The sequence below is a fragment of the Piliocolobus tephrosceles genome, chromosome 16 (genome assembly GCF_002776525.5).
Source record: "Piliocolobus tephrosceles isolate RC106 chromosome 16, ASM277652v3, whole genome shotgun sequence".
Lineage (NCBI taxonomy): Eukaryota > Metazoa > Chordata > Mammalia > Primates > Cercopithecidae > Piliocolobus > Piliocolobus tephrosceles.
Window position 1 is genome coordinate 27,382,942 of NC_045449.1, and position 14,857 is coordinate 27,397,798.

A 14,857-nucleotide genomic window follows, 5' to 3' on the forward strand; every position below is an offset into this window, starting at 1 on the left:
ACTCCTGGGCTGAAGTGATCCTCCTGCCTTAGCCTCCTGGGTAGGTGAGATTACAAATGCCTGCTACAGTGCCTGGCTATTGACAATTTTGATCTTGCCCTATGATTCCCTAGAATGAGAACATAAATATAAACTATGTATCTACCAAAAAAGAAAGGAAGTTTTTTGAAGGCTTTCATATCGCATCCCTCTTCCAAGACAACAAAACATTTTAGTCTGAATGGTTACAGAATATTAGAGGATTATAAATCTCAGTTATGCATTTGGTACATTGTTTTCATTAAAAATCAGCTAATTGTTAATTATTAGTTAAAAGTTAAAACTACAGTCTTCTTTCAGGATTTCCCCAACCATGCAACAAATAAGTGTCTTATTTTCTGGGAATTAATGAATATGACACATGGAAGATGAATGATAAATCCCAAACCAGAAAGGGCCAGGCTGAAGAAGAAAAAAGGCTAAAATAACAAAATCAACGTGAACAGATTTATCTCATAATACGCTAAATCACTATATACTTCAACTCAGCTCCATCCGTGTGTTTGCTGCTGAAATGACAACATACTTTACTGATTTCTTAGCACTTCCTTTCTTAAAGCTGTAATTTTGAAAATTTATATAGTTTCTTCAGTGCCTTCTAGAAATACCATCTTAGTGATTTCTCATTTAAATGTGAAATAAGGAACACATACACAAACTCAAATGTAGAGGGTATGTGGGTAAATGAATCAAATGTGCATTATGGAAGATAGAGAAGAATGACCTTTATAAAAATCTCACTGGCTACATTGATTTATTTCTTTTAATGGGTATAGTATAACTGGGGCTTTTTATAAAATACATTTTTCAATATTCAGACAAAATATTCCAGTTTTGAGTCATTCACAAAGAGTGTTTTAAAAAATGAAAATAGTGCATCAGTGAGACAAAATCCTTCACACATTAGTTGGTGGGAGCATAAATTGGTACAATCTTTCTAGGGGCCATTTGAAAATAGGTATAGAAAATCTTAAAAGTGTACATCTTTTAAATCAACAATTTTGTGTCTGAGAATTGATTCCAACAAAACAATCAAGGACATTTAGAAATAGTCAATGGTAGTAGTAGCAGCACTAGTAGTAATAACAGCAGCTAACATTTACTGAATTGTTAGTATTTGTCAAACACTGCTCTAGGTATACAGGGATGTGCAATGCAATGAGACCTGTGAGAGTGAAGAATTGGAAACGCCTAAATGCCCAGTAATAGTAGACTGATTGAGGAAATGTAGATTGAGGAATCCTATGAAGGACTAAGTCAGCTATTTTATTACAAATATGCAATAAATGTGTAGAGAGGTAAAGATGTAACAAAAAGTATTACACAACAGTGATACAACAATTTAGATTTACATTTAATATAAAATAACATTTTAAATAATATAAAATTATATTTTTTCATTTTTCGACATGAACTTGTGTTGCTATAACTTATCCACTATAAAATCACAAAGTCTTTGCAATCTAGATGGTTATTTCTTTTAAAAAAGATCTTTCTACTCATTTCACAAATTCCTTACAATATCAAGCACACGACTGAGTACAGTTGACCCTTAAATACCTCAGGTTTGAACTGTGTGGGTCCACTTACACAGAGGTGTTTTTCACCCCAATGCAGATAGAAAATACAATATTCACAGGATGCAAAACCTGCATATACAGAGGGTTGACTGTATACTAAGAGAAACAATGTGCACTAAACAGATTATCGGTAATTCTTTTTTTTTTTTTTTTGAGGCAGACTCTCGCTCTGTCGCCCAGGCTGCAGTGCAGTGGTGCCATCTTGGCTCACTTGCAAGCTCCGCCTCCCGGGTTCACGCCATTCTCCTAGCTCAGCCTCCCCAGTAGCTGGGACTACAGGCGCCCGCCACTACGCTTGGCTAATTTTTTGTATTTTTTTAGTAGAGACGGGGTTTCACCATGTCAGCCAGGATGGTCTCCATCTCCTGACCTTGTGAGCTGCTCACCTTGGCCTCCCAAAGTGCTGGGATTACAGGTGTGAGCCATTGCACCGGCCAATTATCTGTAATTCTTGGTACTGAGTAGTTAACAGTTTAGATTATGATAGGGGAAGACTATACATTTTTTTATGCATTGGAAAGTATCACAGTTTGTATCTCTCTAAGAACGACAAATTTTGGAGGTTCTTGTTTTAGTTAATGATATGGTTTGGCTGTGTCCCCACCCAAATCTCATCTTGAATTGTAGCTCCCATAATTCCCACATGTTCTGGGAGGGACCTGGTGGGAGGTAACTGAATCATGGGTGCGGTTTCCCCTACACTGTTCCCATGGTAGTGAATAAGTCTCACGAGATCTGATGGTTTTATAAGAGAAAATCTGTTTCACACTTGCCTCTCATCTCTCTTTGCCGGCCACCATGTTAAGACATGCCTTTCACCTTCTGCCGTGATTGTGAGGCCTCCCCAGTCACGTGGAACTGTGAGTCAATTAAACCTCTTTCCTTTATAAATTACCCAGTCTTGGGTATGTCTTTATTAGCAGCATGAGACCAGACTACTACAATCAACATTTTTGACTGTCCCTTCTACAACCTTACCAATACATCTCTAATTTTTTTTTTTTTTTTGAGATGGAGTCTCAGTCTGTCATCCAGGCTGGAGTGCAGTGGCACAACCTTGGGTCACTGCAACTTCTCCCTCTGATTCAAGCAATTCTCGTTCTTCAGCCTCCTGAGTAGCTGGGATTATAGGTGCACGCTACCACACCCGGTTAATTTTTGTATTTTTAGTAGAGATGGGGTTTTGCCATAGTTGGCCAGGCTGGTTTCGAACTCCTGGCCTCAAGTGATCTGCCTGCCTCAGCCTCACAAAGTGCTGGGATTACAGGCATGAGCCACCGCACTTAGCCTAAATCTCTATTAAGGCACAGAAAAGGTATGAAAATACACCTAAAGCCAGGTTCTCAGATATTAAAATCTATTATGCTGTACTATAACAAAAAAAGCATGGTATTGTCATAGGAATTGACTGTAGAATAAAATGGTGAGTCCTGAAATACATTCATGAATGTATGAAAGATTAACACTGAACAAAGGTGAAATTTCAATTTAGTGGAAAAAAGAGAAATGTTTAAATAAACAAAATTAAAACATTTAGTTATTCATATTCACCTGGAACAAAATCATGTACAAAAATAAATTCCAGATCTATATATAATTTTTTTTTTTTTTTTTAAGATGGAGTCTCACTCTGTCGCCCAGGCTGGAGTGCAGTGGCCTGATCTCAGTTCACTGCAAGCTCCGCCTCCTGAGTTCACGCCATTCTCCGGCCTCAGCCTTCCGAGTAGCTGGGACTACAGGCGCCCACCACCACGCCTGGCTAATTTTTTGTATTTTTAGTAGAGAGGAGGTTTCACTGTGTTAGCTAGGATGGTCTTGATCTCCTGACCTCATGATCCACCCACCTTGGCCTGCCAAAGTTCTGGGATTACAGGTGTGAGCCACTGCGCCCAGCCCCCCAGATCTATTAATTTTTTTAGAAGAAACCCAGATGCTATAAAGAAAAAGAAGACAAATTTCATTATATTGAGAGTGAAAATTTTCACATGGAAGAGTTCACATGAACACAGTCAAATGACAACTCTAAAAAATTAACTGTGATACATAATATTAATGCATATTATATACAGATAGCTCCCACAAATTCATAGGAAAAAGATGAACAACCCAATATAAAAATGGGCCAAGAATATAAGTAACAAGAGGCAATCCAAAAGGTCAATAAGCACACACTCAAGGGTAGTCATGGAAATTAAAAAATGTAGAAATAAGGTATCATTTCTTACTGATCAGAATGGAAAAAATTAAATAGCCTGGTAAAAGCCACTGTGATAAAAAATTTAGAGAAAAGAGTTCACTTGCATTGTGGGTTGAAATATGATTTCTTAAGATTAAAACCATATATACTCTTCACTTAACAATCTCACTCCTGGGAATCCAGTGCATAGAAATGAATGCACCAGTATGGAAGGCTACATGTATAAATATATCTATTAAAGTTCAGGGAAAACTATGGGGGTTCCCAGAAAAGAGTTTACATAGCAGGCCTGAGACTACTATGCTTACAGTGGTCTGCTTGCAAGGTTGGTCCTTGTGGGTGGCAAGCCACCCAGGTGCCAAGGCAAGAGACCGAGGGCACGAGCTGTTCCAGTATAATAAAATATATAAAACAAGAGTTATACTAGATCTAGATCACAGACATGATTATATATCAATATCATTAATCACTAGTTTGTAGCAATTACTCTTTATTCCAATATTATAATAATCCTTACTCTACAATTATAACTTAGGAAAAACCAGGCCATACAGAGATAGGAGCTGAAGGGACATAGTGAGAAGGGACTAGAAGACAAGAGTGTGAGCCCTCTGTCACGCCCAGACAGGGCCACTAGAGGGCTCCTTGGTCTAGCGGTAATGCCAGCGTCTGGGAAGACGCCCATTGCCAAGCGGACCATGGTCTAGCGGTAGCGTCAGTGCCAAGGAAAAACACCCGCTACTTAGCGGACCAGGAAAGGGAGTCTCCCTTTCCCCGGTGGAGTTTGGAGAAGACTCTACTCCTCCAACTCTTGTGGAGGGCCTGACTAATGTCAGGCCCACCCGCAGTTACCTGGAGGCCTAACCATCTGCCTGTGATGTTGTGCTTCAGTGGTCACACTACTAACTAGTCTGTTTTCATGTTCCATCCTGTACACCTGGCTCTGCCTTTTAGCTAGCAGTAGCAAAATTAGTGAAAGTACTAAAAGTCTGTGATATGCAGAAATAATGGTGTAGGCTGTCTCCCTCTCTCTGCCTCGGCTGCCAGGCAGGGAAGGGCCCCCCTGCCCAGTGGACACGTGACCCACATGACATTACCTTTCACTGGAGATGGCTCACACTCCTTACCCTGCCCCTTTGTTTTGTATCCAATAAATATCAGTGTAGCCTGGCATTCGGGGTCACTATCGGTCTCTGTGTCTTGGTGGTAGTGGTCCCCCGGGCCCAGCTGTCTTTTATTTGTCTTGTGTCTTCATTTCTACAATCTCTCATCTCCATACACAAGGAGAAAAACCCACCAACCCTGTGGGGCTGGTCCCTACAGGTCCTTGGCTGGTGTCTGGGAACTTGCTGGTCAATAGTTCACTACGTTGATATAAAACTTTCCCTAAGTGATAAGATTGGTTTATTGTGTTTAAACTGTGTTTATAAAAAAAATGTAAATTGTGCTGAATACCTGATTTCTCTTCTGAGAATCTGGAATTTTGGTACATGATAGGTAGAAGGTGCCTAAATGACCAGTTTCCAGCAAAAACTTTGAGTACTGAGTCTCTAAGGAGCTCCCCTGGTAGGCAACACTTGGCATGTGTTGACACAGCTCGCTGCTGGAGGAATTGAGTGCATCTGGTACCACTCTACTGGGAGAAGACTCTTGAAAGCCTGCTCCTGGTTTCCTCTGGATCTCACTCCTTATGCCTTTTCCCTTTGCTGATTTTGCTTTGATCCTCTTGCTGTGATAAATTCTATTCATCAGTACAACACTATGCTGAGTCCTGTGAATCCTTTTAGTGAATCATCAAAATGGGTTAGTCTTGAGGACTCTCAACATAAGGGGTGAGAAGAAATGTGGGCAGAGAGGGTAAATGTGGGGGAAAAAGAGAGTACAAATTATTGCAGAAAAAAGAGAAAGTTGATCATAAAAATACACTCATATCAACTATGATCTCGTTTATATTATATATGTTTGTCTATATGCACAGAAAGATATCAAAAAGGATGACCACCACAATGTTAATGACGTTACCTCTGGATGGTGGGGTTTTAGGTGACTTGTTCACATTTTCCCTTACATTTTTTGTATGTTTTAAATTTGTTCTTACAATGAGCATAATTTATTTATATAATCAGTACAGCTATTTTTATTTTAAAAGGAAATAAAAATCAATTGTTGGAGATTTTTGTTTACTATAACAGTTTCTGATACTGTCTCTCCTAACTTCCCATTAAATTTCTATAAGGATACAGAACAAGTAAAAACACACATCACATGGTTAGGTGACTGATGATCCATTCCCAAAAGCCCAGAGAAATTTCCTCTAATTTTATGGCCTGTGGAGTTGATCTAAAAAACATAATCAGGAGGTCACACATAAGATACCCTGCAATGGTCTCCTTGAGCATAGGGAAGGAGACCCTTATATTCCCTACTCCACTGCCTTATGGTGAAGAAATGTGAGATCTGTCTCACAGAGAAGACTGGACAGTTTTCCCTTCACTGCACACGTGATAATTTTTGAAGCCATTGTCCCTTCTCTTTTAGAATCTCTTTCCTAGAGAGAGACTAATTTTTCACCAGAAAAAAAAGCGGAGGTAGGGACTGGTAATGGCACTCAGCATTTCTAGAAGCACAGGGCTGTCAGAGAGAACCAGGAAAGGAAGAAGCCTAGTGGCTGCAGCCCTAGTAGCACACCTGGAATTTGTGTATCTTTTTATGTATGAGCCGGGCCCATCTTTGGCTGGCAGAGCTGCCACAGACTTAAGTGTGTGGGACACTGACAATTGTGAAGGAAGTAAACAAACTATCGCTGTAGATTTAAAAAGAGGAATCTACCAGGCGCCATGTAGACAGAAAGTGCGTTCCAGGGTAGAGTGATTATGTAGTTTCTCCATACTGGAACACTTTGAGAGTAAAAGGGGTACTACTAATAGTCACAACAGGCAATTGCCATAAACCAGGACTGTCCTAAGCAAACTGAGAGGTATGGCCACCCTGGTTCAGAGCCTAACTCTGAGCTCGAATAAATCTCTTAAACAGATAGAAAGAAAAAAAGACATAGTAACAGATCTTGGGGTGGGGGCAAAAACCCCTAAAAACAAGCCTATAGGTAAGTACTTAAGATCCAAGGGAAAGGATTCCAAGACTTGAAGACAGAGAATAGATACTTGAAAATAATTTACTATGGCAGAAAACAGAGATCCAACATGAAAATTTACAAGCATTCTTGAGAAATAAAACAGAACTCAATGAAAGCAACATTAAAAAAATTAATAGAAGGAAAATGTTTTGGGATGAAACAGAATTTAGTATTCCAGTCCAAATGTTTTCCTGAGTTCTAGGCAAAATAAATAAAAAGAAACCAACACTTAGAAACATCTTGGCAACTGGAAGAAAAAACTCATTATTTATACATGATATAATTGTTTACCTAGGAAAGCCAACAGAATCAACAAATATAAATCAAGAAAGGTTTAATTCTAGATTTAGATAAAGCAACATACGTCAATATTATTTCTCTGTACTAACATTGCCATGTAGAAAATATAATTTAAAAATCCACACCAGCAACAAAAATAATAAAGTATCTAGGAATTAACCACGAATTCATAGGGCCTAAGTCTAAAGTTTAACAAAGATGATTTAAGTAAATCTATATTACACTCTTAATAGATAATTTAATATTGTAGAAATGTTAATCATTTCAAATTAATCTATATTCAGTTCAATCCTAACAAAAATTATTGAATTTAATAAACTTATGCACATTAAAATGTATACTGCAGAATAAAGGTCTATGTATCGGTTAATCAACCTTAATAAAGAAGTAGAAAAGATAAACTCTCTAATACACTAATATATATTATAATAAAAGCTGTGTTGCATTAGTGCAAAAACAGGCAAATAGAAAGATGGAACAGAATAGAGTACACAGACAGGGTGTGTATGTGTGTATGTGTGTGTGTGTGTGTGATAGTGTGAATAAAACTATTTCCTATCTACATACAGGAACTTAATATATAATAAAAGTGGCACTGCAAATCAATGGGAAAAGGACAGATTGCTTAGTAGACGATATTGAGAAAACTTTCTCACCATATGGAGAAAAATAAAATTAGTTTCCTATATAAAACCACATATGTAGGTGGATTCTAAATGAATTAAAGACCTAAATGTGAAAGGTAAAACCATACAGTTCATAGAAGAAAATACAGAATATCTTTGTGACTGAGAGTCATGCAAAGCCTTCTTAAAGAAAATTCCAAATCACAAACTATAAGGCAAAATATTGAAGAATTTGATTATGTCAAAATTAAGAATTTGGTCCAACAAAGCATCTTATGGATAAAGTTCATTAGAATGCTTACAGAATAGGAGAATATATAACGTCTAAAGTAAATAAGAAGTTAATGTTTGGAATATTGAAGGCATTTCTGCTAATCAACAAGAAAGTACCAGCTCGAGTAGAAAATTTAGACAAAGAATATGAACACACAGTTTACAGGAAAATGCAGCAAGCAAAGAAGCATTTAATGAGATAATCAAACTCAAAGGTAATCAGAGAAACACAAGGTAAAACAACGAGATATCATTCTATTAATCTGACAAAATTTAGGTAGCTGGAAGATAGTGGTAGGGATATGGCATGCGGTAACCCTCACATACAGCTGTTGGTGGTGCAAACTGGCTCATGCGCGACAACTCGGCACTATTTATATCAATTAGGTATACACATGCCCTATGACCCAGCAACTTTTCTCCTAGGTATATATCCCAAGGACATCCTCACAGAGGTACATGATTTTTCATACAGCTCTACAATTTTTTGCATTAAAATAGTTCATATGGAAGATATGGGAAAGGCTATGGGGGATAAAAAGAAATACATGAACGAGTGAATGAAATGAGAAGGGGCCTTGCACAGATCAATGATGACAGGTACCATCAACTAACAAGCACTGAGTCAACACTGCGGACAAGTGGTGGTGAGTGGGTAATGATAGGCGAAGGAGGCAATTTCAAACATGTTGGCAACATTTTTTAATTACAAGGTTTAGAAGTCCTTTACGCGACTAGGCGTGGTGGCTCATTCCTGTAATCCCAGCACTTTGGGAGGCTGAGGCACGCAGATCACGAGGTCACGAGTTTGAGACCAGCCTGACCAACGTGGTGAAACCCCATCTCTACTAAAAATATGAAAATTAGCTGGGTGTGGTGGTGTGTGTCTGTAATCCCAGCTACTTGGGAGGCTGAGGCAGGAGAATCGCTTGAACCCTGGAGGTGGAGGTTGTAGTAAGCCAAGAATGTGCCACGGCACTCCAGCCTAGGCGAGACGGAGTGAGACTCCGTCTCGAGAGAACAAAAAAAAAAAAGTCCTTTACACATTTAAGCTGAAGGAAAAAACATAGTTAAGGGTAAAAGAAAAACTGGTTCAGACATCTCTCCAAGTTTAAAGACAAAATGTCTTCAGAGTTTTGAAGATAAAATAATTTTGAACTTGGGCAACCAAGTAAGTTTTCCATGTGTGAAGGCAACAGAAAACATTTCAAGATATGCATAGACACAAAACAACATACCATCCAGGAATATTTCTTGAATTAAATAAAATATGCAACAAATTTTTAAGAACATAAAAGCAAAATCTTATCCTTATATAAAATATATAAAATTACCTTTTGTAGAAAGAGGACAATCCTTATGAGCATCTGGGCACGGAGTTCTTCCAAGGTAAACAACGTTCGGGGTGTTCGAATGAAAATTTTGGTCTTCCCATAAGCTACATCATCCTGAAAACCACACCGTTCAATCAGTTTCTTGACGGCCTCTTTATCTGAAGGAAGGTCATGGTTGGGCCAGGTGAATTCAGAGATCATCTTATACCTGGATGAAAAAAAGAAATAGGGTTAAGGGAGAAAACCATATGGTCATCTCAATAGAAAACTATTCAATAAAATTCAAGACACCTCGTAAAAAACCAAACCAAATCTTAGCAAACTATCAATAGAATTTCATTAGCCTCATAAGGTATGCAAAAAAAGGCTTCAGTAAAATAAAACACTTTAAGATAACTCTTACTAAACTAGGTATAGAAGGGACTTCCTCAAACTCATAAAGTCTATTTGCCAAAATACTACAGCAAATATTGTTCATAAAGCGGTAACCTTAGAAGCATTCTTTTTACAAACAGCTACAAGAGAAGGGTGGCTCTGTCATGGGTCCTGCTCGGAATTGCTCTGGAGGTCTAGTCAACATAGTGAGACCAAGAGATAATTGGTAAATGACTGAGGGAAAAACAAAATGGATACTACTTATGTATAATGTAACTTTCCTCAAAGAAAATCAAGCAGATCTCTAGATTAAAAAAAAAAAAAAAACTATTATAACTAAAAGAAAATTAAGCGGTGTTGCTGCACATAAGAGCAACACACAAAAATTAATTGCATTTCTACATACGAGCAGTCAACGGCTCCTTGCCATGTGGGCCTCTCATAAGGCAGCTTACCACACGGCGGCTTGCTTGAGTGTGAGTGTGAACAAGACAGAAGTCACAGAGTCACAGTATTTTGTGGCCCAATCTCAAAAGTGACATCCTATCACTTTTGCCATATTCTACTTTGTCAGAAGCAAATCACTAGGTCTAGCCTACACTCACGGGAAGGGGATTACACAGGGCATGGATACCAGGAGGTAGAGGGCATCTTAGAAGGCTGCCTATCACAGAGTTTTTTCCACCATGCAAAGCTGTTTAATACATGTAGTCAAATTTAGCTTTTTTCTTATAGTACATCTAAATTTTAAGTCATTGTATGAAAGGCTTTCTTCACTTGGGTTACAGAGTAATGCATTTATGTTTTCTTCTAGTACTTGTATGTTTTCCTTTTTCACATTTAGATTTCTGATCATTTAGAGGGTTTTTTGGTATATGGTGTGAGGTATGGATCTAATTTTATCTTTTAACAAATGGCTGTCTAGCCGTTCCAACACTATTAAAAAGTTCATCTTTCCCCTCTGTGATTAACATGCTGCCTTTATCATATGTTCTTCAGTTTATTTCCGGACTTTCTGGTCTGTTTCATTGCCGTGTCTGTCCATCTGTGCATCACTACCACATGGTTTTAATTATAGAGGATACAAGTACATTTTAATGTTTTTTCCTAATTCTTTTCTTTTTTAAAGGTCTTTCTAGTTATTCTGGCACACATATTTTTCCATATGAACTTCAGAATCAAGTTTTATAGTTCCAGGCAAAAAAACCAGAATCCAGTGAACAAACAATTTTTAAAGACCACCACCCTTGATAGTTTTATTGAGTTGAAACATTAAATACATTATTATTATTACTATTATTATTATTTTGACACAGAGTCTCACTCTGTTGCCCAGGCTGGAGTGCAGTGGTGCAATCTCAGCTCACTGCAACCTCCGCCTCCCAGTCCAAGCGATTCTCCTGCCTCAGCCTCCTGAGTAGCTGGGATTACAGGCACCTACCATGCCCAGCTAATTTTTGTGTTAACAGTAGAGATGGGGTTTTACCATGTTGGCCAGGCTGGTCTTGAACTCCTGACCTCAAGTGATCTACCCGCCTTGGCCTCTCAAAATGCTGGGATTACAGGCAAGAGCCACTGCACTTGGCGAATCCATTAATTTTTATATGGTGTTGAGTTGTCCTATCCAAGAACAAGAGATATCTTCACACTTGATCTACTCTGCTTTGTGCCTTACATGAATCTTTAAAGTTTTCTCATAGGCCTTTTCTTTCTTTCTTTCTTTCTTTTTTTTTTTTAATAATTATTTTATTTTTTAAGTTCTGAGGTATATGTGCAGAATGTGCAGGTTTGTTACACAGGCAAATGTGTGCCATGGTGGTTTGCCGTACAAATCAGCCCATTACCCAGGTATTAAGCCCAGCATCCATTAGCTATTCTTCCTGATGATCTCTATTCTCCCACCCCAACCCCAACAGGCCCCAGTGTGTGTTATTTACCCCCATATGTCCATGTGTTCTCGTTGTTCAGTTCCCACCTATAAGTGAGAACATGGGGGGTCTGGTTTTCTGTTCCTGTGTTAGTTTGCTGAGGATAGTGGCTTCCAGTTCCATCTATGTCCCTGAAAAGGGTATTAACCTCTTTCCTTTTTATGGCTGCATAGTATTCCATGGTGTGTGTGTACCACATTTTCTTTATCTAGTCTATCATTGATGGGCATTTGGGTTGACTCCATGTTTTTGCTATTTTGAATAGTGCTTCAATGAACATATCTGTGCACGTATCCACAAAAACAAGCAACGGGGAAAGGATTCCCTATTTAATTAATGATGCTGGGAGAACTGGCTAGCCATACACAGAAAACTGAAATTGGATCCCTTCCTTACACCTTATATAAAAACTAACTCAAGATGGATTAAAGACTTAAATGTAAAACCCCAAACTATAAAAACCGTAGAAGAAAATCTAGCCAATACCATTGAGGATATAGGCATGGGCAAAGACTTTATGATGAAATCACCAAAAGCAATTGCAAAAAAAGCAAAAATGACAAATTAAAGAGCTTCTCCACAGCAAATGAAATTATCATCAGAGCGAACAGACAACTTACAGAATGGGAGAAAATTTTTGCAATCTATCCATCTGACAAAGGACTAATATCCAGAATCTAAAAGGAAATTAAGCAAATGTATGTACAAGAAAAAAACAATCCCATTAAACAGTAGGCAAAGGATATAAACAGACACTTCTCAAAAAAAGACATACATGCGGCCAACATATAAAAAACATCTCAACATCACTGATCATTAGAGAAATGCAAATCAAAACCACAATGAGATACCATCTCACGCCAGTCAGAATGGTGATTAGTAAAAAGTCAAGAAACAACAAATGCTGGCAAGGTTGCAGAGAAATAGGAACGCTTTTATACTATTGGTGGGAATGTAAATTAGTTCAACTACTGTGGAAGACAGTCAATTCTTCAAAGATTCAGAACCGGAAATACCATTTGACCCAGCAATCCCATTACTGGGTATATACCTAAAGGAATATAAATCATTCATAGGGCTTTTCAAATTTCTTGTTAAAATAGTAGATATGTAGGCAGCATCTGTTAATTACTCCCTAATTACAGTTAATTACTTCCTTCTTCTTGACATATCTCTTTTCTTAGATTCCATGACAGCATGCTCTCCTTCTGCCTCTCTGGATATTTCTTGTCAATCTGATTTTCTGGCTACTTTGGCTACTATTATATCCCCAAATGCAGGCATGTCCCGAGGCTAAGATCAGGACTTCTCTCTATGTATCCTCTCCCCACATTACCTCATCTAGTCCACTTACTTTTAATAAAACATTCCAAATATAAAAACAAAAATATATATTTTATAGGTATATAAAATATAAAAATATACTTTCAATTTGTGTATCATCCCTAGTCTAGCGCTCAGTTATGAGCTTCAGATTTATATATCCAATGTCTACACAGGTCTTGAAGGCATCTTAATTACTCTTTCAGTCTTTTCCTACCTCAATCTACCCAGTTACTAAAGCCAGGATCCTGAGAATACTTTTATTCTTTCCCTCTCTATCATGATTTCTAATCCATCATTAAGTTCTATTGACTCTACCCCCAAAATATATTTAAATTTTTACAGTTCTCCTCATCCTTACTGCTTCAATTCAAAGGCAAACCACCTTCTAGTTTACAACAGACTCCTAAATTGTTTTCCATTTCCTTTCCAATCCATTCTGCATACATCGGTCAGAGTAGTTTTCTAAAAAGCTTGAAATCATTTTTGTCTTTGGCTGCTTTCCTTCCTCACTATCCTTCAATCATGTTGACTTCTTTGGGGTTCTGTAATGCGGTTGCCTCCTTCCTGCTCCAGAGTCTTTGCACATGCTGTTCCCACTGCCTGGAATACATTTTACCTAGTCCTTGAAAGTCTGGCTCCTTCTCATCCTTTAGTCTTTTCTTGATCTTTGTATATCAACAAAGCCCCTACCCCCAATATTCTCTCTAAGGCTACTAGTTTTATTTATTCTTTTCTGACATCATTTATCACAGCTTGTAATCATACTGATTTGGGGGTTTATCTGCTTAATGTCAGTCTCCCTCCTTAGTCTGTGGCTACTATGAAGGCAGGGACTTTGTTTTGTTCCCTACTATATACCATGTGCCTATCATGTTGCCTGCTATACTATGAGGCAATAGATATTTGCAGAATGAATGAAAGGAAATCATTTAAAGCTTACTCACTTGCTAGATGGGGGCAGAGATCAAAGCCCAATGAAAAAGTTCTAATATAAAGACAGAGGTAATACCAAACAATATCACATGAAAAAACGCGAAATCAGAAACCTCTCAAATTCGTTACCAAACTATAGTAGGGGTCTACATCTGGGTCATCATATGGGTAGTGCTGGTGTGTGTTTGTTTCAGGCACGCTGTAGAAACTGGATTGCTATCCTATAGCCCCACTGCTCAGCTCCCATGGCAGGGGAGAGGCACTCTGCCTTCCTTCATGCCGGCAAAGTGCATGACCCTGGTTCTCTGGCAAATCAGCAATCTGAACTTGCTAATTAAAAAGTTGAACTCATCTGCTTTCTGACAGTGAGTTTTACCTCCCTAAAGGACTAACTTTAAGGTTACCAGCATGTTTTAAATCCTTCTCTCTTTTCTCAATAAAATAAATGAAAGTGAAAAGTCACAAGCAAAAATTTAGGTTCAAACCTAAACTACTTGCAAAAATCTGCAAAATCTAAAAGGAAAAATTCACTGTAGAAAATATTACCTTTTCTCTCATCGTCACTGGATGAGCCACATAAAATGGGGATAATGTATACTCCTCATGTGGTTGTCAGTTTCAGTGACTTACTACATGTGAAACGTTTATCTATTTTTTTTTTATTTTTATATTTTTTTATTTTTTTGAGACGGAGTCTCACTCTGTCACCCAGGCTCGAGTACAGTGGCCGGATCTCAGCTCACTGCAAGCTCCGCCTCCCGGGTTCACGCCATTCTCCTGCCTCAGCCTCCCGAGTAGCTGGGACTACAGGCA

The 14,857-nt window shown here is 38.2% G+C and overlaps 1 protein-coding gene across 3 annotated transcripts in view; it reads right to left on the reverse strand.

The window, feature by feature from the left end:
- MYO1D (myosin ID) overlaps positions 1-14,857 on the reverse strand; it is a 379,960-nt gene that overhangs the window by 208,281 nt on the left and 156,822 nt on the right. For all 3 annotated transcript variants that reach the window (XM_023182884.2, XM_023182886.3, XM_023182885.3), the window contains exon 16: positions 9,483-9,690. In XM_023182884.2, the coding sequence (XP_023038652.1) occupies positions 9,483-9,690 (208 nt within the window). The remainder of the gene's footprint in view (positions 1-9,482; positions 9,691-14,857) is intronic.